We start from the raw sequence: 26,196 nt of genomic DNA on the forward strand, positions 1-26,196 counted from the left end.
TTAATGGCCTCGATTTTTCCCCTTGGCCCACACAGCCTAAAATATTTACTATCTGGTCCTTTACATGAAGTTTGCCAACCCTGTCTTAGAACATAAAGTGAAAAAGTAAAAAGTTTAATGTGAGAAAAATTAAAGGCCACAGAAGCCAGGTCCATCGAGTCTAACAGTTTCCTAAGAGGAGAATAAGAGCAGGCAGAATCAAAGAGGGACACAAATATCAGAAGACAACAATGACGAACTCAATTTTATGGACAAAAAAAGCAAGCCTAACAAGTAGGCTGAATGTAAGAGACAAACCCTAAACACTTAAGACTCATTTCATAAAACTGCAGAATTTCAAGAGAATCTTAAAAGTTTCCAATAAGAAAATGCAAAAAAAAGTACCTGTAAAAGCAGTAAGACTCAGATCACCATCAGTTGTATCATGATAAATGGGAACATGGTAATCCCTTTAAAATTCTGTGGGGAAATTAATTTAAATCTGGAAGTTAACTTAAAACCAAACTGTCAATCAAGGTGCAAAATAGTTATTTTCACAGCTGCAGTGCCTTGGGATCTTTACACTCCAAAAACCCCCTTTTGAAAAACATACTAGAGGATATACTCCCAGCAAAAGGAGGAGGATCCAAGAGAGAAAAAGATGTGGACTCCAAGAAACGGTGGAACCAACCCAGGACGCAGAGAAATCCCAGGGTGACAATGACAGTGTTCAGCAAGCAAAGGAAAATCTAGAAGATTCCATTATGTAAACTAAGAGCCTAGAAGTTCTTGACAATAAAAACATGTTTCTTGGGCCTTGACTAAGGCCTGGCCTGGACATGCAGAGATGAAACTCCACAATGCCTACAGGTAATCATTTAATGTTTGACTGACTGCTGAATGGTGATGCCAGAAGTTATCATCAGCTGAAGAGGCTTTCCTGAACATTATAATCAGCTGAAGAGACTTTGCTGAACTGGCTACTCAGAAATCCAAAAAGTCCACACTTTAGATGTAAGGAAAACACCCAGAACTAAATTCAAAACTGATACAGAGGCCGGGCGCAGTGGCTCATGCCTGTAGTCCCAGCACTTCGGGAGGCCGAGGCAGGAGGATCACCTGATGTTGGGAGTTGGTGACCAGACTGACCAGCATGGAGAAACCCCGACTCTACTAAAAATACAAAATTACCCAGGCATGGTGGTACATGTCTGTAACCCCAGCTACTAGGGAGACTGAGGCAGGAGGATCACTTGAACCTGGGAGGCGGAGGTTGCAGTGAGGTGAGATTGTGCCACTGCACTCCAGCCTGGGCAACAAGAGCAAAATTCGGTCTCAAAAAAAAAAAAAAACAGCTGGGCGCGGTGGCTCACGCCTGTAATCCCAGCCCTTCGGGAGGCCGAGGCAGGCGGCTCACCTGAGGTCAGGAGTTCAAGACCAGCTTGACCAACATGGTGAAACACCGTCTGTACTAAAAATACAAAATTAGCCGAGCGTGGTGGCGCATGCCTGTAATCCCAGCTACTTGGGAGGCTGAGGAAGGAGAATCACTTGAACCCAGGAGGCGGAGGTTGCAGTGAGCCGAGATTGTGCCACTGCACTCCCGCCTGGGTGACAGGGTGAGATTCCATCTCAAAATTAAAACAAACAAACAAACAAACAAAAAAACTGATACAGAGCTATCAAAATAATGACTAAACAAAGATGCACAGGACAAAAAAAAAAGATTTCCCAGTAATCTCACTGCCTACCATAATAAAACTGAACCTCATTCACAATAACAAGGAATTCTCTAGAAACAGGCTGAGTAAACTCTACCACACAGGCAAGCCACCTGTTTTTGTAAATAAACTGGGGTTTTCTTGTGTTTTTTGTTGTTGTTGTTGTTGTTAGTTTTGTTTTTTGAGACAGAGTCTCGCTCTGTCACCCAGGCTGGAGCGCAGTGGTACGATCTCAGCTCACTGCAACCTCCACCTCCCAGGTTCAAGAGATTCTCCTGCCTCAGGCTTCCAAGTAACTGGGATTACAGATGCGCGCCACCACACCCAGCTAATTTTTGTATTTTTAGTAGAGACGGGGTTTCCTCATGTTGGCCAGGCTGGTCTCGAACTCCTGACCTCAGGTGATCCACCCTCCTCGGCCTCCCAAAGTGCTGGGATTACAGGCGTGAGCCACTGCGCCCAGCCGTAAATAAAGTTTTATTAGAACATTTAAAAAAAGAAGTTTGGGGCCGGGTGCGGTGGCTCACGCTTGTAATCCCAGCACTTTGGGAGGCCAAGGCGGGCGGATCACGAGGTCAGGAGATCAAGACCACAGTGAAACCCCGTCTCTACTAAAAATACAAAAAAATTAGACGGGCGTGGTGGCGGGCGCCTGTAGTCCCAGCTACTTGGAGAGGCTGAGGCAGGAGAATGGCGTGAACCCGGGAGGCGGAGCTTGCAGTGAGCCAAGATTGTGCCACTGCACTCCAGCCTGGGCGACACAGCGAGACTCCATCTCAAAAAAAAAAGAAGTTTGGGCCAGGCATGGTTCTCGCTTATAAGTGGGAGCTAAACTATGGGTACACAAAGGCATACAGAGTGATATAATGGACACTGGAGACTTAGAAAGGGAGAAAGTGGGAGGGAGGTGAGGGATGAAAAATTACCTACTGGATACAATGTACACTCTTTGGGTGATGGGTACACTAAAAGCCCAGACTTGCAGGGTGAGGTGGCTCATGCCTGTAATCCCAGGACTTTGGGAGGCCGAGGTTGGTGGATCACTTGAGCTCAGGAGTTTGAGACCAACCTGGCCAACATGGTGAAACACCATCTCTATCAAAAATATAAAAATTAGCCAGGCATGGTGGTGGGCACCTGTAATCCCAGCTACTCGAGAGGCTGAGGTAAGAGAATCGCTTGAGGCCGGGAGGCGGAGGTTGCAGTGAGCCGAGATCCTGCCACTGCACTCCAGCCTGGGCAACAGAATGAGACTCTGTCTCAAAAAAATAAAACAAAATAAAAGCCAGACTTCATCACTATACAATTCACCCATGTAACCAAAAACCACTTGTCCCCCAAAAGCTATTGAAATTTTTTTAAATTTAATGTTTCTTTTGAAAGAAAAAAGAAAAGCCATTTATCAGAAACTCTAAAGAAAAGGCCGGGCGCAGTGGCTCATGCCTGTAATCCCAGCACTTTGGGAGGCTAAGGTGGGCAGATCACAAGGTCAGGAGATCGAGACCATCCTGGCTAACATGGTGAAACCCCGTCTCTACTAAAAATACAAAAAATTAGCCGGGCACAGTGGCAGGCGCCTGTAGTCCCAGCTACTAGGGAGGCTGAGGCAGGAGAATGGCGTGAACCTGGGAGGCGGAGTTTGCAGTGAGCCGAGATCACGTCACTGCCCTCCACCCCAGCCTGGGCAACAGAGCGAGACTCCATCTCAAAAAAAAAAAGCTGGTCCAAAAAAAAAATAATGATCCCCACATGAAACATACTAAAATGTGGCCTAATTCTGAACACCAACCAAAGCACAGATCAACAGTCTCCATTTGTTCTCACTGCTTGACATTCACCTTCCAAAGTACAGATTTTGTGGCAAAAAGCTACATCCCCTCACTTACTGTAACCACACTATTTGACATACAATTCAGACTACAATAAAGTCCTAGGTGTGCTCACTGCTATTGGACTATCATTGTTTCTAGGTCTTTTCCATGCAGATAGCTAAGAAATACATGACAGCTCTAATTCAAAATGAATCTAGCAAAATTTTTCCTTAAGTTCTTTAACTTTATACTTGTATCCTTTAAATTCTTACATGAAAAAAGGGTTGCTACCTACATGGTTGATTTCACATGCCACTAATGAATCATAACCCACAGGGTGCAAAACTGTGAGAAGACAGCTTCAACAGCTCTTTGTCACAGCCATGCAAGGCAACAGCAGGAACAACGACTCCACCTTCCTTCCCTCTCTCATCCCGTCCCCTCTCCTCCCCTCCTCCTCAGCTCCTCCTCCTACTCCCCTGCCTCATCTCACTCACTCTGCAAACCACACTTCCAAAGGCATACCCAGGGGACAGGGAGATGGTGCTTGATGTATAGTTTTATTTATTTATTATTTTATTTTATTTATTTATTTATTTTTGAGAAGGAGCCTCGCTCTGTCGCCCAGATTGGACTGCAGTGGCGCGATCTCAGCTCACTGCAACCTCTACCTTCCGGGTTCAAGCAATTCTCCCTGTCTCAGCCTCCTGAGTAGCTGGGATTACAAGCATGTGTCACCATGCCTGGCTAATTTTTGTATTTTTAGTAGAGACTATTGGTCTCTACTAAACATGGTTTTACCATGTTGGCCAATCTGGTCTTGAACTCCTGACCTCAGGTGATCTGCCTGCCTCGGCCTCCCAAAGTGCTGAGATTACAGGCGTGAGCCACCGTGCCAGCCTATTTATTATTATTTTTTATTTTTTAGAGACAGGGTCTCGCTCCATCACCCAGGCTGCAGTGCAGTGGCACAATCATGGCTCACTGCATTCTCTAACTCCTAGGCTCAAGCCATTCTCCCACCTCAGCCTCATGAGTAGGCTGGGACTACAGGCATGTCGCCACACCTGGCTTTGGTGCAACAGCTTTAAATCCACCTGACCTCTGCCTTCTGACACAGCACTCGATGTTCTCGACCTCATGAGCACTAAGACCACCCTCAGACAGTGAGGGAGATTCAGGCAGGCAGTGACAGCTCCCCAAAAAGCTCTTCACACAGTAGGCACTAAGCAAGTGTTTGAAATAAATACCAAGGTAATAAGACTGTATTATTACTGCAAACACAGAAAAGCATACACAAACAGGAAAGCAACGTGAAAGACTCTAATAATAGTTGTTTCTAGTGGGTGTGATTTTTTTCATATAATATATTTTGCTACTTTCTTCTGAGATATAAATTTTTTTTTTTTTTTTTTTTTTTAAGACGGAGTCTTGCTCTGTCCCCCAGGCTGGAGTGCAGTGGCGCGATCTCGGCTCACTGCAAGCTCCGCCTCCTGGGTTCACGCCATTCTCCTGCCTCAGCCTCCCGAGTAGCTGGGACTACAGGCGCCCGCCACCACGCTCGGCTAATTTTTTGTATTTTTAGTAGAGACGGGGTTTCACCGTGGTCTCGATCTCCTGACCTCGTGATCCGCCCGCCTCGGCCTCCCAAAGTGCTGGGATTACAGGCTTGAGCCACCGCGCCCGGCCTAAATGTATTTTTTAGTAAGAAAACTAACAAGTTCATTTTGGAAAATACTAAAAATTTTTAGCAAATACCACTTTCACCTAATAAAAATTGTTCTCAAGAGGTGGGTAAAGAAAAAAAGAATAAACCTTGGTTCTACTATAGAGAACAATTTGTTAACATCTACTAAAATTACAAATGCACATATGCTTTCCCAGCAACTGCATTTTCGGGAATTAATCCTACAGATGCATTACATACATGACAGGTTAGAAAATTAATTGCTTCATTATTCGTTAAGCAAAATGACAACCTAAAAGTCCATAGGAGGGCTACTGTTTAAATATAGTAGCCCACAGATAAAAATGCCATTCCACCCTAAAGAAGAATAAAGAAACTATATATCTATAATGAAAGAGCTCCAAAACACACTGTCAAGAAAAAATAAACCCAAAGAAGTTCTTATTCCCTTAAGAGAGAAGTAGACTGTATCAAAACAACTTTCTCACAGACTGAGATTATGAACTCGAGATAAAATGTGAAAAACAATCTTCTAAAGACACTGGAGACAAACAAGAAATAGAAATAAAAAAGCTTGGAATTTATACGACCCTTGAAAGAAGGGAACATCACTGGGCAAGATCCACTTTCATATTGCTTTACTCCTGAGAGTGCGCCCCAGTCTGAGAGGAATGGAGCAGAGAAAAAAAAGGTGCAATTTTATTGGCCTGCCAGGTTAAAGGAGGATTTGAGACTGCTAAAGAAGCTGGAAATTGAGAGGGAAATATAGGAAAAGAGGAATCCACTAAAAAAGGAACCAAAGTCTGAGTATAAGGTCCCCTCAAATCTTTGGCTGAACCCTGAACTGTGTAAGGGGGGGGTGAGACTCCCACAAGTCCAGAAAGGACACGATAGCTTGAAGGTTGAAGGAGCTGAGCTGATGGCTGGGCGCGGGAGCTCATGCCTATAATCCCAGCACTTTGGGTGGCCAAGGCAGGAAGATCACTTGAGGTCAGGAGTTTGAAACCAGCCTGGGCAACATAGTGAGACCCCATTTCTACAAAAATAAAAATTAGCCAGATAGTGCATGCCTGTAGTCCTAGCTACTTCAGAGGCTAAGGTAGGAGAATTGCTTGAGCCCAGAAGTTTAAGGTCAGAGTGAACTACGATCACACCACTGCACTCCAACCTGGGTGACAGAGCAAGATCCATCTCAAAAAAAAAAGCTGAGATTTTAGCTCTCCCTAGCTGCAGGGTAGATAAGAGTTTGGAGTCCAAGTCCTGCCAAGTTAGAGGGGCTTAATAAGCACCTTAAACACTTGAGACTATCCATTTGAAACCCCACAAGGGCCACATCTTAGGAGTAAAACGTACATTCCAGGACTAAGAGATTTACCCTAAGAGTAAGGACAAAGATCAAAACTGATCTACCAAAACAAAGTATAAAACCCAGCCAGGTGCGGTGGCTCATTCCTGTAATCCCAGCACTTTCAGAGGCGGAGGCAGGAAGATGGCTTGAGGCCAGGAGTTCAAGACCAGCCTGAGCAACATACTGAGATTCCATCTATATTTAAAAAATTTTTTTCATTAGCCGGGCACAGTGGTGCATGCCTGTAGTCCCGGCTACTCAGGAGGCTGAGGCAGGAGAATCACTTGAACCCGGGAGGCAGAGGCTGCAAGGTTGCAGTGAGCCGAGATCACGCCACAGCACTCCAGCCTGGCCGACAGAGTGAGACCCTATCTCAAAAAAAAAAAAAAAAAAAAAAATTCTTAAAACTGTCAAATAAAAGACATTCAATACAACAAAAATGAAAAATGACAGGTAACTTCTCAAGAGAAAAAATGGATGCCAGAAGACAATGAGGCTTCATCTTTAAAATGCTGAAAGAAGCTGGGCATGGTGGCTCATGCCTTGGGAGGCTCAGGCGGGCAGATCACTGGAGGTCAGGAGTTGAAGACCAGCCCCATCAACATGGTGAAACCCCATCTCTGCTAAAAATACAAAAAAAATTAGCTGGGTGTGGTGGTATGTGCCTATAATCACAGCTACGCAGGAGGCTAAGGCAGAAGAATCACTTGAACCCAGGAGGAAGAGGTTGCAGTGAGCAAGATCACGCCACTGCACTCCAGCCTAGGTGACAAAGCGAGACTCCGTCTCAAAATAAATAAATAAATAAATAATAAAAAATGCTGAAAGAAAACAGTCAACCTAGAATTCTACATCCTGTAAAACAGAGGTCCCCAACCCCCAGGCCACAGACTGGTCTGGGTCCATGGCCTGTTAGGAACCAGGCTGCACACAGCAGGAGGTGAGCGGAGGGCCAGCGAGCATTACCACCTGAGCCCCGCCTCCTATGAGATCAGTGGCTGCATTAGATTCTCATAGGAGCACAAACCCTGAACTGTGTGTTGGAGGGATCTAGGTTATGCGCTCCCTACGAGAATCTAATGCCTGATGATCTGATATGGAACAGTTTCATCCCAAAACCTTTTCCCCACTTTGGTCTATGAAAAAACTGTCTTCCACGAAACCGGTCCCTGGTGCCAAAAAGGTTGGGGACTGCTGCTGTAAAACTATCCTTCAAAAATGAAGATGAAATGAAGGTATTTTCAGATAATAAAAGGTGAAACAATGTGTCAGACCTACACCAGGAAAAATTCTAAGCAAGGTCTTCAGGCGAAGAACTAAAAATAAAATCCTAAGCACCCCAACTGACTGAACAAAGCCTGTTTTGGTCCCAGCCATGACAAGATGGCTTGGGACACACCTCATTATATTCCCTCCCTTTTGTAGTTCAGGCACAACTGACCAGCATTAATGTTAAAATAAAGACCACAAAACTGACAGAATGGACTCTGTGGCAATAAAATACCAAATTGCATGTGTTCATGAAGATCATGGGGAAAAAAAAGATACCAAATTACAAACAAGACCTATGACCATGCCAGGTAAGGATTCAGCCACACAGTCTGACTCTTCAAGATCAACTCTGTTCTAACTACCACAAGGTTCTTCTTTTTCTCTAGCAGCCAAACAAGCACTGTCCTGCATAAGCAATAGGAAAACAACTGCAGCTCACCACCAGATGCCAACTGACCTCCTGTTCCACAAGCCGAAACTATAGCTGTGACTGGATAAGAGACTGCCTTCAGTAACTCCCTCCTGACAAGAAGACCACCAGCCATAGACTGGTTCTAGCCAGTTTACAGAGGCTGTGCACTTGAGTGCCCTGTCTCCTTACTTCACCTTTTGAGGTATGGGGCCTGAATATAATGTTGTCTCCACCTCAAAGTGAACATGGAATGCAAAGAACATACCTGTCTGGAAAAAATAACTGTCAGATACTACGCTTAGTACCTGGGTGATGAAATAATCTATACACCAAATCCTCATGACAAGTTTACCTATATAACAAACCTGCACATGTACCCCTGAACCTAAAAGTTCTTTTAAAAATGTATGTTTGGGCCAGATGCAGTGGCTCACATCTGTAATCCCAGCACTTTGGGAGGCTGAGGTGGGTGGATCACGAGGTCAGATCGAGACCATCCTGGCTAACATGGTGAAACCCCGTCTCTCCTAAAAATACAAAAAAAATTAGCCAGATGAGGTGGCTCACACCTGTAATCCTAGCACTTTGGAAGGCCGAGGCAGTCACATCACTTGAGGCCAGGAGCTAGAGATCAGCCTGGTCAACATGGTGAAACCCCATCTCTACCAAAAATACAAAAATTAGCCAGGCGTGGTGGTAGGCGCCTGTAATCCCAGCTACTCGCGAGGCTGAGGCAGGAGAATCGCTTGAACCTGGGAAGCGGAGATTGCAGTGAGCCAAGATCGTGCCACTGCACTCCAGCCTGGGCGACAGAGCAAGACTCCAACTCAAAAAAAAAAAAGAAAAAAGAAAAGATGCATGTTTGGGCTAGGTGGCTCATGCCTGTAATCCAGCACTTTGGGAGGCTGAGGCGGGTGGATCACCTGAGGTAAGGAGTTCAAGACCAGCCTGACCAATATGATGAAACCCCGACTCTACTAAAAATACAAAAATTAGCCAGGCCTGGTGGCATGCGCCAGTAATCCCAGCTACTTAGGAGGCTGAGATAGGAGAACTGCTTGAACCCGGGAGGCGGAGGTTGCAGTGAGCCAAGATTGTGCCATTGCACTCCAGCCTGGGCAACAAGAGTGAAACTCTGTCTCAAAAAAAATAAAATAAAATAAAATAAATTGCATGTCTGTTCAGTACACATGCATCAGGACCCCCTCCATGAATATTCATAACTCCACCTATACCTGTTGAATATATATACTTGGTCAACCCATTCAGCACAAATTCCTGTTCCAACCCCTCCTCCTCTGAAGTGCCTACCTTTCAGGCTCTGCCAAAGGTTACGCTTCCCAGCCTGTGGGATGGCCAACCTACAGGCTGCAACTCTTTCTAAGAAATAAAGTATCCTTTCCAAATATGTACATTTCTTGAATTTTAAGTTGACAAAGCCAAAGGTAAATTATTCCAGATGGAAATTTTCCAGAGGAAATAAAAGTGCTAAAAATGATAAACAGAGGGATAAAAAGAAAAGACCAATTTTCTTTCTTTTCTTCGGTATTTTAAAAATGTCAAATTGTGCCAGGCGCGGTGGCTCACACCTGTAATCCCAGCACTTTGGGAGGCCGAAGCAGGCGGATCACGAGGTCAGGAAATCGAGACCATCCTGGCTAACACAGTGAAACCCTGTCTCTACTACAAATACAAAAAATTAGCTGGGCGAGGTGGCAGGCGTCTGTAGTCCCAGCTACTCAGGAGGCTGAGGCAGGAGAATGGCGTGAACCCCGGGAGGCGGGGCCTGCAGTGAGCTGAAATCGTGCCACTGCACTCCAGCCTGGGCGACAGCGAGACTCCGTCTCAAAAAAAAAAAAAAAGCCAAATTGTGGCTTTCGGATGGGGGGGTGGGGGCAGTATCAGTCTGTCAAGCTGAAAAGGGCAGAATGCCCAAGGCCCAGCAGTGGGTCAGCATGCATGTCAAGGACAAGATGGGAAGCATGTCCAGAGATGAGCTCTTTAACTGGCTTTTTATCCTATGTCTTCTCATTATCCCTTCCCCTTCATCAGGGCCACACTTAAGGAACCAGGATGTCCTGGGCCAGCTCTGGACTGGCACACATGCCATAGGATTAGAGAAGGTATGTCTGGGACCAACTCTGGCTCAACATGCAAGACATGGGGAAAATTGAGATACCCAGGGCCCAGCTTAAGCCAATGTGTTCAGCAGGGCACAGGAACATGTTGGTCAGGGCTGAGCTGTGTAACTCACCTTTACCCTTTTTTCATCCTCACCTCTCCCTCCCTTTCATCAAACCCAAGCTTTTGGTCAGTGAATCCAGGAAGGGGAAGGGGAAGGGAATATTTCTTAGTTCAGCTTTAGGACAGCATGCCCAGCAGCAAACTGTGGGGAGGGAACAGCAGCATGTCTTCAGCTGAGTTTGGCTAGCACAGCTAGGAGTGTTAACCTATAGGGAGACTGAGCAAAAAAGCAAATACACTTAAGAAAACAGGAACCAGGCCGGGCACAGTGGCTCACGCTTGTAATCCCAGCACTTTGGGAGGCCGAGGCGGGCGGATCACGAGGTCAGGAGATCGAGACCACGGTGAAACCCCGTCTCTACTAAAAATACAAAAAAAAATTAGCCGGGCGTGGTGGCGGGCGCCTGTAGTCCCAGCTACTCGGAGAGGCTGAGGCAGGAGAATGGCGTGAACCCGGGAGGCAGAGCCTGCAGTGAGCCGAGGTCGCGCCACTGCACTCCAGCCTGGGCGACAGAGCAAGACTCCGTCTCAAAAAAAAAAAAAAAAAAAAGAAAACAGGAACCAGATTTCTCACCGTTGGAAACGCAAGGTATAAATGTGGAAAGGGGTAAGACTGGAATAAATTCTGTGTAATGGACTGGAATTAGAGGTATCAGTGTGAACCCTAATACATAAATAGATCCAGAAAAATATCTATTTGGTTTCCAAATACCATTTCCACTAAAAGCAAGGAGGACTCCTTGGACGACTGTCTGGTTCCAGGGCTGGGACAGGGAAGAATAAGATTAGCTGAAACACCTTGTTTTAGCGAATGTAAGAAAGTGTTCAAAGAATGACAAGGGCTTGTCGAAAAGACGCCAGATGCACAACATGAATATTCTTGGTGCTATTGAGCTGTACACTTAAAAATGGTTAAGACTGGCCAGGCACAGTGGCTCACGCCTGTAATTCCAGCACTTTGGAAGGCTGAGATGGGCGGATCATCCGAGGTCAGGAGTTCACGGCCAGCCTGGCCGACATGGCGAAACCCCGTTTCTAATAAAAATTCAAAAATTAGCCAGGCTTGGTGGTGCACGCCTGTAATCCCAGCTACTGGGGAGGCTGAGGCAGGAGAATCGCTTAAACCCAGGAGGCAGAGATTGGAGTGAGTCAAGATGGCGCCATTGCACTCCAGCCTGGGTGATACAGCAAGACTCCATCTCAAAAAAAAAAAAAAGAGGTTAAGACTGGCCAGGATTTGTAGCTCACCCTGTAATTCCAGCACTTTGGGAGGCCGAGGTGGGAGGACAGCTTGAGCCCAGGAGTTCAAGACTAGCGTGGGCAACATGGCCAGAATAAAAAGGTTAAGATAGTAAATTTTGTTATGCGTTTGCTTTTTTACTGCAATTAAAAATTAAGATAGGCCAGGCGCGGTGGTTCATGCCTGTAATCCCAGCACTTTGGGAGGCCAAGGTGGGTGGATCACGAGGTCAGGAGTTCGAGACCAGCCTGGCCAACATGGTGAAACCCCATCTCTACTAAAAATACAAAAATTAGACGGGAGTGGTGGCGGGCGCCTGAAATCCCAGCTGCTCAGGAGGCTGAGGCAGAAGAATCGCTTGAACCTGGGAGTTAGAGGTTGCAATGAGCCAAGATCGTGCCACTGCACTCCGACCTGGGCAACAAAGCAAGACACCATCTCAAAAAAAGTAATAATAATTAAAATAAATAAAAATACAAATAAAAGAGACCAGAGCCAGCTTAAAGTGTTTCCCACTGGCTGAGTTTGGGACAATTTGAGCTTCAAAATAAATAAGGATACTAGAGGACTACAGTCTTGTAAGTAAAATAAGAATAAATAAGAACTTTAAAATGAAGAAACTTGGCAAGACTATCTTAACCAAGTAACCACAGTTAACAACACCAACATGGGACAAATCGACATTATTTTCCCTGATACAATGCAATGAGAATACATCATCTGTGTGGCAGTCCTACCGAAAACACATAAAGTCATGAGAAAAAAACAGACCCAACTGAGAGACATCCTACTAACTGATCTGTAATCTTCAAAAATATCAATCATGAAAGACAAGAAAAGACTACGAACCATTTCAAGTTCAAAGAGCCTAAAGAGACATGCAAACCAAATGCAACACATGATCCTGAATCTATAAAATCTATGGATCCTAGAACTATATAAAACAAAGTATCATAACAATCAGCAAGTCTGAGTGGAGTCATGAATTACGAAGCAAGATCAAATGGATGTCAATTTCCTGATTTTAATGATGTCAGAATGGTGTGGTTAGAGTGTCCTTGTACCAAGGAAGGCACAGTTGATGTGTTAAAGGGTCATGGGGCATTATGTCTACAATTTATTCTTAATGGTTCAGAAATGTTAACACTTGAGGGATCTGGGTGGAAGGTGTATGAGGGCTCTGTGTACTCTGTATATACTCTGTGTGCTTTAAATCTACTACGTATATATAATTAAATCATTTCAATATAAAAAGGTGAAAAGTCGATTGTTTAAAGCAAAAAAAAAATCTAATGTAAGATTTATAACATGTATAGAAAAAAAATACATGCCAAAAGTGTGCAAAAAACAGGAGGGAGTACAAATGGAATGATACTGCTGATAGGTTCTTTTTTTTTTTTTTTTTTTTTTGAGACGGAGTCTCGCTCTGTCGCCCAGGCTGGAGTGCAGTGGTGCTATCTCGGCTCACTGCGAGCTCCACCTCCCAGGTTCACGCCATTCCCCTGCCTCAGCCTCCCGAGTAGCTGGGACTATAGGCGCCCGCCACCACACCCAGCTATTTTTTGTATTTTTAGTAGAGACGGGGTTTCACCTTGTTAGCCAGGATGGTCTCGATCTCCTGACCTCATGATCCGCCTGCCTCGGCCTCCCAAAGTGCTGGGATTACAGGCGTGAGCCACAGCGCCCGGCCTGCTGTTATGTTCCTACACTGTACAAGAAAGAAATGATATTAATGGATGGTAATCTGTGACAAGACATGGATATATATAGCAATATCTAGAGGAGTTACAGCAAAAAAGCCAGTAGCAATAGAACAGAGTTAAAAATACTCAAAAAGGAGAAACAAAGAAGAAAGCACAAAGGGAAAGAGAAAACAAATACCAAAATGATAGACTTAAACACAATGACATCAATTATGTAAACTTCACAATTAAAAGGCAGAAACTATCAGACTAGATAAAAAAGCAAGCTATAACAAAATGCTCTTTATAAAGCATGCAGTTTAAAACTCCAGACTTGTTGAAAGACACACACCATGCAAACATGCAGCATAAGAAAGTGGGGTAGCCAGGCGTGGCTGGCTCAAGCCTGTAACCCCAGCTTCTTGGGAGGCTGAGGAAGATCACTGAGGTCAGGAGTTTGAGACTACCTGGGTAACGTAGTGAGACCCCATCTCTAAAAAAAAAAAAAATTAGCCAGGCATAGTGGCGCACACCTGTACTCCCAGCTACCTGCGGGGCTGAGGCAGAAAATCACTTGAGCCCAGGAGTTCCAGGCTGCAGTGAGTTATGATCATACTACTGCTCTCCAGCCTCGGTGACAGAGCGAGACTCTTTGGCAGTTGCTAAAGTCCCTAAAGCAAAAAAAAGAACATGGTGTGGCTATATTAATATCAGACAAGAGATTGGGACAAGAAGTCTTACTAGAAATAAAGATGGTCATTTCATAATGAAAAAGATTCATTTCAACAAGACATTATGGGCTAGGAGCAGTGGCTCACGCCTGTAATCCCAGCACTTTGGGAGGCTGAGGTGGGTGGATCACCTGAGGTCAGGAGTTCAAGACCAGGCTGGCTAACATGGCAAAACCCCATCCCTACTAAAAATACAAAAATTAGCCGAGCATGGTGGTGCATGCCTGTAATTCCAGCTACTCGGAAGGCTGAGACAGGAGAATCACTTGAACCCAGGAGGTGGAGGTTGCAGTGAGCCAAGATCGCACCACTACACTGCAGCCTGGGCAAGAGAGAAAGACTCCATCTCAAAAAAAAAAAAAAAAAAAAAGACATTATGATCCTAAATGTGTATGTACTTAACAACAGAGCTTCAAAATACACGAAGCCAAAATTAACTAAAGGGAAAAACAAATCCAAAATAATAACTAGAGAACTTAACACCCTCTCTCTCAATAACTGACAGAATTAGCTGGATGCAGTGGCTCATGCCTGTAATCCCAGCACTTTGGGAGGCCAAGATGGCTTTAGGCCAGGTGTTCAAGACCACCCTGGACAACATACTATAATACTGATACTCTACAAAAACTTTTTAAAAAGTTAGCCAGGGCAGGGCACGATGGCTCACACCTATAATCTCAGCACTTTGAGAGGCCGAGGCAGGCAGATCACTTGAGATCAAGAATTTGAGATCAGCCTGGCCAACATGTTGAAACCTCATCTCTATTAAAAATACAAAAATTAGCCAGGCATAGTGGTGGGCACCAGTAATCTCAGCTACTTGGGAGGCTGAGGTAGTAGAATTGATTGAAACCGGGAGGCAGAGGTTGCAGTGAGCCAAGATCACGCCACTGCACCCCAGCCTGGGCAACAGAGTGAGACTCCATCTCAGTAAATAAATAAATAAATACAGCAACCATTATAAAATAAAAAAATAAATTTTTTTAAAAATTAGCTAGGCTGGGTGCAGTGGCTCACACCTATAATCCCAGCACTCTGGGAGGCCAAGGCAGCTGGATCACCTGAGGTCAGGAGTTCAAGAGCAGCCTGGCCAACATGGTGAAACCCCGTCTCTACTAAAAATACAAAAATCAGCCGGGTGTGGTGGCGGGTGCCTGTAATCCCAGCTACCGGGGAGGCTGAGGCATGAGAATCACTAGAACTTGGGAGGCAGAGATTGCAGTGAGCTGAGATCGCGCCATTGCACTCCAACCTGGGCAACAAGAGTGAGACTCCGTCTCAAAAAAAAAAAAAAAAAAATTTAGCTGGGCATAGTGGCACACACCTATGGTCCTAACTACTTGGGAGGTTGAGGCATGAGAACTGCAGGAGGTTGAGGCATGAGAACTGCAGGAGTTTGAGGTTATACTGAGCTCTGATTGCACCACTACACTCCAGCCTGGGTTACGGAATGAGACTCTATCTCTGGAAAGAGAAAAAAACAAAGAATTAGTAGACAAAAATTTAGCAGAAAGTTTGGCAGTGTCTTATAAAGTTAAACATATAGTTCCCATAAAATTCAGCAATTCCATTATTAGGTATTTACCCAAAAGAAATAAAAATATGTTCACATAATGACTCATTCACAAATGTTCACAGCAGCTTTTTCAAAATACAAAGTAGACTGGGAGGCCGCGGCAACTGTATCACCTGAGGTCAGGGGTTCGAGACCAGCCTGGCCAATGTGGTGAAACCCCGTCTCTACTAAAAATACAAAAATTAGCCAGGCATCGTGGCAGGCGCCTATCATCCCAGCTACTCAGGAGGCTGAGGCAGGAGAATCACTTGAACCCAGGAGGCAGAGGTTGCAGTGAGCCGAGATCACACCATTGCGTTCTAGTCTGGGTGACAAGAGCAAAACTCCATCTCAAAATATATATACAAACAAGAAAGAAACTAAATCTCCAACAAATGAATAAACAAATCACAACATAAACATACAACAAAATATTACCCAGCAACTGAAACATGCAGCAATATATGGATAAATCTCAAAAACATTATGCTGAGTACAGTGATCCCTGCACAACAGAATGTATACTGTATGAATCTATCTGTATGAAGTTCTAGAATGAACAAAACTAACCTATGGTGGAAGAAAATCACAACAGTAGTACCTTGGGGGAAGGACTTTCTAAGGGGCATAAGGGAATTTTCTCAGTGATGGTAAGTAACGTTTTATTTCTTAGTAGGGGTCTCAGTTACGTAGGAGTATGCATTTGTCAAAATTTAGCTAATATTCACTGAAGATGTGTATATTTGGCCAGGACCGGCGGCTCATGCCTTAATACCAACACTTTTGCAGGCCAAGACAGAAGGATTGCTTAAGCCCAGGAATTCAAGACCAGCCTGGGCAACACAGCAAGACCTCGTCTCTACAATAAATAAAAAAATTAGCTGGGCATGGTGACAAACCCATTTAGTCCTAGCTACTCAGGAGGCTGGGGTGGGAGGATCACTTGAGTCTGGGAAGTCAAGGCTGCAACGTGCCGTGATTGCACCACTGCACTCCAGCCTCTGTGACAGAGTGAGACTCTGTTTAAAAAAAAAAAAAAAAAGTTTGTATTTCATTGTTACATTTTACATCAAAAGAAAACTGTAAGCAAATATTGAACTCTAGTTAATGACATGCATGCTAATGTATTTAGATCAAAGTGAAACAACGTCTGCAATTTATTGAGGAATGCATCAGAAAAATAAAATGAGTTGATGGGCAGGTACAGTGATAAACAGATGCTAGATATGGGATAAAACAAGTATAGCCAGGCCGGGCAGGGTGGCTCATGCGTGTAATCCCAGCACTTTGGGAGGCCAAGGTGGGCGGATCATCTGAGGTCAAGAGTTCTAGACCAGCCCCACCAACATGGTGAAACCCTGTCTCTACTAAATACAAAAACTTAGCCGGGCGTGATGGCACATGCCTGCAATCCCAGCTCCTGGGGAGGCTGAGGCAGGAGAATCGCTTGAACAAAGGAGGCAGAGGTTACAATGAGCCGAAATCACGCCACTGCACTCCATTCTAGGTGACAGAGTGACACTCCGTCTCAAAAAAAAAAAAAAAAACAAGTATAGCCAATGTTAGTGGCAGAATCTAGGTGGTGGGTGTGCAAGTATTCACTGCAAAATTCTTTCAACTTTGGTGTACTCAAAAAACATTTTTTTTTTTTTTTTTTTTTTGAGACAGAGGCTCCCTCTGTCACCCAGGCTGGAGTGCAATGGCGCAATCTCGGCTCACAGCAACCTCCGCCTCCTGGGTTCAAGCGATTCTCCCACCTCAGCCTCTGGAGTAGCTGGGACTACAGGCACACACCACCATGCCCTGCTAATTTTTGTATTTTTGTAGAGATAGCATTTCACCATGTTGGCCAGGCTGGTCTTGAACTTCTGACCTCAGGTGATCTGCCCGCCTTGGCCTCCTAAAGTACTGGGATTAGAGGCGTGAGCACCGTGCCCAGCCCAAAAATTTTCATGATAAAATGCTGAGGGTGGAAGAATGTGCTGGAAAAAGCAGACACGGAAGCCGCACATTCCTCTTTCAAGGAAGACGGACAATACTAAGTGAGAGGAGGAGCCTTAGAAAGGAACTTGAACTCAGCCTGACATTAGAAGTGCACTGGCAGGTGGGCTATGGTTATTGTCTATACCCAAGAACGTGCAAAGTAAAAGCTATGTAAAGGTGATGTACCTAATGGCAGTAATAAATCAGCTAGACATAATCATACCTAGGGCATTTTCAGACATCTGACAGAAAGTCAACATGCACCATAACTGACACTTAGACCTGACCAAGGCATCTCATAAGAACATGTACCCTTGGCCAGGCACGGTGGCACATGGTAGCACACACTGGCCAGGACTTTGGGAGGGCGAGGCAGGTGGATCATGAGGTCAAGAGATCAAGACCATCCTTGCCAACATGGTGAAATCCCATCTCTACCAAAAATAAAAAAATTAGCCAGGTATGGCAGCACACGCCTGCAGTCCCAGCTACTCGGGAGGCTGAGGCAGAATTGCTTGAACCTGGGAGGTGGAGCCTGCAGTGGGCTGAGATCATGCCACTGCACTCCAGCCTGGGCAGCAGAGCAAGACTCCGTCTCAAAAAAAACATGTACCCCACCACATAAACCAGTAAGGTCAGTTTCCGCGCCTGACCAGACAGCTCATGGTGACAACACACAGGAAGCAAATTTGACTTTTAAAAAAAAACCTGCATGGAATTTTAAACTATAGAATGGACATAAAGATTTAAATAAAGGGTTCTCTCTTTTTTTTCTCCAAGGTACAAAAACAACATGTGAAATGGTATCTCCCACTCCTCACTAGGTTTCCCTTAAGAACAGTGACACTACGGGTTTAGGCTGACCAGTCTTCTCACTTTTAGAAAAGTGAAAAATCTCCTTGGGTTACAAGACACACCATCCTAAGCTACAACCAAAAGCCCAAATTCCATATTCCTATTACGCTTATTAAAGGGGGTCACTTTCATTGCACATACATCTAATGCCTATGATCAAATGCCCTAATTCTTAACATAATCCAAGCAAAAAATTGTTACTGTTTGGGCACACTTGGGAGAAAAAAAAAAGATCACATTTTTGGCACAGACACAAGGCTAAGGAAAAAAGTTCTTATTTCTACAAAACAAAAAACCCTAGTGGTTCCATTGACAAATCCAAATGTAAACTCCCTCATACCTGTAGAATCATTTGAAGAGCAGTTGCTGTTCTTGATTGAAAGATAAAAAAGTCAAGGAGCGCAAAGTGCGCTAACAAAGATCCACTGTTCACAAGGACACAGCGATGCATGCAGAGAACATGGCTGGGCTCACTGCTCCCGCCACAGATCCCAGAGCACAAAGCCTGTCCCAGGTGAAATGAATGACGTCCCTGACTGTGCCAGCTCTCAAAACACCATACATGTTCTCCCAACCACAAAGAGCGCGCTGATTTATGGTTTACATACAGCACAGTGAGGGTTGTCCTGTCACTCTGAGCAGCTCATCTGTGGCCATGTTGACAGTGTAGACTTGGTCCTCAGAACTCACCCCAGAGACCCTAAGGCAGCCAGCAGATGAGGCCAGAATGACCAGCAACATAAGGCTTGTTACTCTTCTGTCTTGATGAGTTACTACTGCACTTCTATCTACAAACTGAACTCTAGGGTTTGCTTCAAAATCACCTGGTGCATTAGCCTTCTTGGGCTGCCAGGACTAAGTATTATAGACTTGAGTGGCTTCAATAATAGAAACTTACTCTCTTAGAGTCTAGATGGTGAAAGTCCAAGATCAAGGTAAATGCAGAGTGGTTTCTCCTGAGGTCTCTCCTTGGCTTGCAGATGGCTGCCTTCTCCATGAGTCCTCAAATGATCATTCCTCTATCTCTGTGTCCTAATATCTTCTGATAAGGACATCCACCAGATTGGATTAGGGCCCACACAATTGCCTCATTTTACCTCAGTCACCTCCTTAAAGACTCCATCTTCAGGCCAGGCGTGGTGGCTCAAGCCTGTAATCCCAGCACTTTGGGAGGCCGAGGTGGGTGGATCATGGGGTCAGGAGATTGAGACCATCCTGGCTAATACAGTGAAACCCCATCTCTACTAAAAATACAAAAAAATTAGCTGGGCGTGGTGGCAGGCGCCTGTAGTCCTAGCTACTCGGGAGGCCGAGGCAGGAGAATGGTGTGAACCTGGGAGGCGGAGCTTGCAGCAAGCCGAGATGGCACCACTGCATTCCAGCCTGGGTGACAGAGCAAGACTTCGTCTAAAAAAAAAAAAAAAAAAGACTCCATCTTCAAATACAGTCACATCCTGAGGTCCTGGAAGTAGGGGCTTCAGCACATGACTCTGAGGGGACACTATTCAGCCCACACAGGCAAGAAGCAGGGATGACGAGAAGGTGCACATGAAACTGGCTGCCCACACATGGGCACAGGGGACTTCATTACATGATTTTTTTCTTTACATTTGCTTTTAAAGTTTTCATAAAGGTTTTTCTGATTACTCTTACCAAAGCCTGCTTCCACCATCTATCCCCGGGCTCCACTTCCTGCTCTGCGGCCACAGGCTCACCATACACATTTCAGTCTCCAGCATCTGTGTCTGACAGATATGCTAATAACCGTAGTGTGCTAATAAACAGTAGTTTAATGGACAAGTGAATGCATGATGTGGAACACCTCCAGTGGCTTCAAGTGCATACAGAATCAACACCCAACTCCCCAGCCCAAGGACCTCCCAGGACTGGGGGGCCCTCTCCACCTCATCTCTGCTTCTGAACTGCAGGACACAGTCCCGGTCCCAATTTGTCTGGAAGTGGCTGCTGCCTGCCCGATGTCTCTTCTGACATCCTAGGTCTGCCCTTACTCTCTAATTTTAGGTGTAAGTGACCTACTTTCCAAAGTGCAATGTCCCTAACCCTCTTCTCAGTGTGCTAAGCACGTAATAGGCAAGGTACGACCAAGTTATCTCATTAAAAACTTGTATCGCCACCACATAAACCAACAAGTAAATAGAGGATGATTTAAATGCTCAATAGTTAGATTTATAGGACTTAATCATGACCATTTACTTACACTGCAAGGTGACAACAAGGACGGGGCACTGCTGACGGACATGAAGAAACTGGAAGATCAAGAGTAAGCGCCCCAGTGGGGCAGACTGCAGACGCCCTTCTCATCTGCAGGGAAGCCCTTCACTGCAATAACAATGCTAAGAGAAACATTTTGCTTTACACTATCTTCCTCTGAAAGATGCTCAAAGCAGCCCTGGAAAGTTCTGATGTGCTTTCTGAATCTAAATTATGACAGAATCTGACTATATGTTGAAAATTAATAAATATATACAATGTAAACGGTAACTCTTCAAGACAGAAAAGTAACCAGCCTTATGTTGCCGATCACTCTGGCCTCATCTACTGGCTGCCTTAGGTTCTCTGCTGAGCACCTCCTGCCTGGTTCTCCAGCCTCCTGACCCTGAGTTACCAAGTTGCTATCCAAGAATCACTGCGATAGCTACCCAAGAGGAAAAATAAAACAAAATATAGCAGCCCCAATTCACCTTCTGAACCCAAGTATGGTTTGTGACAGTTATAGAATCGGTTTAGTGGGTCATGACCATGAGCCTTTTTTTTTTGAGACGGAGTCTTACTCTTGTCGCCCAGGCTGGAGTGCAATGGCACGTTCTCAGCTCACTGCAACCTCCACCTCCCGAGTTCAAGTGATTCTCCTGCCTTAGCCTCACAAGTAGCTACGATTACAGGCCCCGCCACCACGCTCGGCTAATTTTTGTATTTTTAGTAGAGATGGGGTTTCACCATGGCTGGTCTCAAGACTCCTGACCTCAGGTGATCCACCCACCTCAGCCTCCCAAAGTGCTGGGATTACCGGCGTGAGCCATCGCACCCGGCCAACCACCAGTTTTAATGGAAAGAAAAAAAAATAGAATTAAAAAATCGGAGCGTTTAAGTGTGGTTCCTTTAAACTTTCACTTCAGTTATACAGACACACACATTTGTGTCTGCATCAGGTCAGCATAGAGAAGGTATGGCTTCCTGGGGCCTGCAGTGACCAAATTTTAAAAGGTACTGGTCCAATCCAAGCTTTCAGTTCCTCACAGACACAGGTCCAGCGGTGACTACAGCAGCTGATAGCTCAGGGCCTGTAACCTAGAGGATCTTTTCCCCTCCACTTTTTATTATGGAAATTCTCAAAAATACATCAAAGTAGACAGAATAATGTATAACCATTACCAAAGCATTCAGCTATCCCCTTTGTTTCTTCTATTTTGAGTAAAGCAAATCCCAGAAATCCTATTATTTCACCTACAAATATCTCAGAATACATGCCTATCAGATCGGAACTTAATGTAATTATCATACCCAAGAAAATTAATAATTCCTTATTTATTATTTAATATCTAGTCTTACATTTCTAGCGAACTTTATCTTTTTTTCTTTTTTTTCTTGAGACAGGGTCTTGCTGTCACTCAGGTGGTGGCACAATCACACTCACTGCAGCCTCGACCTCCAGGGCTCAAGCGATCTTCCCTTCTCAGCATCGCAAGTAGCTGGAACTACAGGCATGCACCACCATGCTCAGCTAATTTTCTTATTTTTTGTAGAGATAGGGTCTCACTACATTGTCCAGGCTGATCTCAAACTCCTGGGCTCAAGTGATCCTCCCACCTCAGCCTCCCAAAGTGCTGGGATTACAGGCATAGCCACTGCACTCAGCCTATAACCATTTTCTACCTTAAACAATGCAAATAAATTAGATCAATGTAAAAATATTTAACTTTGATCAGTGTGAAATCATAGCCACCTGGTGGGGCAACTGAAGACCAGAGGCAGCAGAGAAGCTGAGACCCACAAGGTTAAGGCCACAAGATGGGTTTTTTTTGTTTTTTTTTTTTTTTTTTGGAGATGGAGTCTCGCTCTGTTGCCCAGGCTGGAGTGCAGCGGCATGATCTCAGCTCACTGCAACCTCTGCCTCCGGGGTTCAAGCGATTCTCCTGCCTCAGCCTCCTGAGTAGCTGAGATTATAGGCACATGCCACCACGCCCAGCTAATTTTGTATTTTTAGTAGAGACGGGGTTTCACCATGCTGGCCAGGCTGGTCTCAAACTCCTGGTGTCAAGTGATCCGCCTGCCTCGGCCTCCCAAAGTGTTAGGATTACCTACACCCGGCCCTGACAAGACAGCTTTTTTGGGCTGTGATCTGAGTATAAAAATCCACATGACCCAACTTAAGTGCATCCAAGTTTCTAATAAAAAGGAATTACTGTCAGGTGCGGTGGCTCATGCCACCCAGCACTTTGGGAGGCCAAGGTGGGTGGATCACCTGAGGTCGGAGTTTGAGACCAGCCTGACCAACATGGAGAAACCCCGTCTCTACTAAAAATACAAAAATTAGCTGGGCATGGTGGCACATGCCTGTAATCCCAGCTACTCGGGAAGCTGAGGCAAGAGAATCACTTGAACCCGGGAGGCGGAGGTTGTAGTGAGCTGAGATCGTGCCATTGCACTCCAGCCTGGGCGACAAGAGCGAAACTCTATCTCAAAAAAAGGAATTACACAGTGCCACAATGCACAGAACATGAGTCCATACTGTAGGTAGGAGCCTTATTCTCCAAACCCCAAAACAGAACTTGTAGGCTAAAAAGTAGACACTCTGCAGACATCAGGTCAGAAGAGCAGCCCCAAGTGGTCACTTCTACTCCCCAGGCCCCACACCTTTAGTGGCCAGAGGACTTTTCTGTCAATGCACTCATTCCTTCAGATGGACCCATGAGTGATCCATCTCCCCATCAGCTCCTTGGGGCCACAAGCTCTTCCTGCATCCCCATCACCCAGTGAGTTTCATGGGACACAAGAGGGGCTCAACAGACATTTGTTAAATGAAACATGGCCCACTTGAGGAAACCCAGGTGTAAAATCATCATAACCACATGTGCTGAGGTGACTTGAGAAAGGGGAGTGCTACACTGGGGCCAAGTTTCCATGAGACTCACTTTGGTCCATCGGTTCTCTGCCAACTCACTGATTCCTGTGTCCTGAGGAAAATGGGCCGAGGTAAAACAAGCCTGAATCACTGCTTGGCAAGACACCAAGACAAGTATCTGAGATTAAAAAGAAAAAAAAAAAAAAAGGCCCACCTGGGCTCAGGTGATCCTGCCTCAGCCTCCCGAGTAGCTGAGACTATAGGCGAGCGCTGCTGCGCCTGGCTAATTTCTGTATTTTTTGTATAGATGGGGTTTTGCCATGTTGCCCAGGCTGGTCTCGAACTCCTGAGCTAAAGTGATCCAGCCTCGGCCTCCCAAAGTGCTGGATTACAGGCGTAGCTACCGTACCCAGCCTAATTCTGCATTTTTTGAAGGAGTTAACTTAGAAGAATTTAAATGTCCAAACTGTACTTTCATAAAACTATTGTCAGTACTTCTGCTACTTACGTCTGAATTTGTGTATAAGTTTAGAGCAATGCAATTTACCTTAATGAGAGTGATTTAACCACCGAAGTTATTAAACTGGAGGTGATCTCACATTGAACGTGGTAGCTGAGCAGGAAGGTTCTGCCAGCTTGCAATTGGCAAAGTACACGAGGTAAAGTGTGTTAAGTCATGACCTGGAGAAGAATCCATGCCCCAAAGCTCCTTGTCTGGCTTGTCTACAGGAAACAAGCTAAGACAAGTGGCAGAACACAGAAAAAAAACACAAAACCCCTGGCTTAAGCAACTACATAACAACTGATTATCTCCTCTAGTGAGAAAATGAAATTAATAATTAGCCGTGTTTATGCCTGAATTTTTTCATTACCCAACTGGAAAATTCTTGATAATTTTACTGTTTTTTCACTTATATCCCAAAAACTCAACAGTCTTACTGCTTCTCTCTCTCTCTCCCTATTGCTAGGTGTTTCATGTTTCTACCAAAGCTGACAGCTCTAGAAAAAAAAATCACTCAATTCCATCCTTGCCTATCACACACAGGTAGATGGGCCAGGTACTCCTCTAAGTGGTGCACAATGAGGTCATCAGTCCTTAGCGCGCTCTTGGATCCTGGCATTCCACAGAGCAGATGGCTCACTTTCCGCAAAGCTCAGCATCATCCACACTCGGGCCTGAAGGTCCCTGCTAAGCAGTCACCGGGTTAGCACCTCTCCTTTCCAGCTAACTCCTTTTACACTGCTTGGCTCCTCCCTCTTCTGTGCGCAGCACCCATCTCTAATCTAACACCTGCAGGCAGAATCACTATCTTGAGCTATTTTCCAGCCTTAAAACATCTTTGTAGGTAACCGCAAATTATACTGCACCTGAATTAGACATGCATGGTGCTAACATGAAACAGTGAGTTGAGAAAGTAGAGAACCAGCACCACAGGACTCCCTGAAGGCCACCTGGCTACATTCTATTTCAAACAGGACTTTTAAATGGGGCACTCTGTCAAACAAGGTGGTGAGTAGCTGTCAATTAAAGGACACTGCCCTGCAGAGTACAGGGTAGTAAAATCATAGTTAGGACTTATCGAGGTCTGCTTTAAACTTGTGGATAAAAGTGGGCACACACACATAAAAAAGAAAATGATAGCCAAGACGTGAAGATTATAAAGCATTTATTTGAAAAAGATACATTTTATTAAAATCCATTTTCCACTTTAATGGTAGCTCAATCCACATCGTTTTTCCAGTCTTAAAATGTTTCTTTATCGACTACTATACCCCTTTACTGTAATTAAAGCCACATTTTGTAAAACTACATGAACTGGGGTTCGACTATGAACCATGTCCTAAACATTGAACTATGTCCTAAATCCCACTGCCAAATGTAGCGTCACTAAAATCAATCAATGGTTTTAGGTCCGAGTGATAGTGGACGAGTGAGCTGGCCATAAGGTGAAGGCCACCCTTGCTTTTACTGGATATCCGAAAACGAAGTCCAGTGAGCAGCAAACGTCTCCACGTTAACCACACAGCCCACTAGCTCCAGTTCCAGCCCTGGACAGCTTTCTGGCCCCTCGCCGGGCCCACTTCCTCTGCAGCCCCAGGTCCCGACGCGCAGGGAAGGCCGTCTGGGGCCGAGGTCGGGGCGAGCCGCTGCCCGGGCCAGAGGAAAGGCGCGGCGCTTCCTGCCCGCCCAGCCGCGAAAGCCCACCTGACCATTGTCCGGGGTCTCGCCCTGCCCCGCCCCGCCCAGCCAGCTGGCCCACTGCCCCCGCCCGGGCCCCGAGGAACACCCGCCCACCCCACCCTGGCCCCCCAACCCAGCTGCCCGCCGTCCACAGCAGCAGGACGCCCCCGCGCACGCTCACCTTCTTGCCTTTCTTGCTCTCCTCTTCCATATCGCCGCGTGCGGCTCCCGCGGCCCGCCCGGCCCGCCCCGGGAGACCCGCCGCCAGCAGCCGCTACATGCTCGTCCCGGGCCCGCCGCCCCCGCGCTCCCGGCGCCGCCCGCCAGCCGGGCCCGAAGTCTCCGCCCCGGCCGCGCCCCGCACCCGCACTTCCGGGCCCGAGAGAGCCGGCCCTCTCCTCCGCCCCGCCC

At 45.7% G+C, this 26,196-nt stretch overlaps 1 protein-coding gene across 1 annotated transcript in view; it reads right to left on the minus strand.

Annotated features, from left to right (window-relative positions):
• The window catches only part of CCM2 (CCM2 scaffold protein), a 40,857-nt gene extending 14,723 nt beyond the window's left edge, over positions 1-26,134 (minus strand). The window contains exon 1 of the mRNA XM_032758151.2: positions 25,967-26,134. Within this exon, the coding sequence (XP_032614042.1) occupies positions 25,967-25,996 (30 nt within the window). The 5' untranslated portion in view covers positions 25,997-26,134. The remainder of the gene's footprint in view (positions 1-25,966) is intronic.
• Positions 26,135-26,196: the final 62 nt, after the last annotated feature.

The sequence above is a fragment of the Hylobates moloch genome, unplaced genomic scaffold, assembly GCF_009828535.3.
Source record: "Hylobates moloch isolate HMO894 unplaced genomic scaffold, HMol_V3 SCAFFOLD_1, whole genome shotgun sequence".
Lineage (NCBI taxonomy): Eukaryota > Metazoa > Chordata > Mammalia > Primates > Hylobatidae > Hylobates > Hylobates moloch.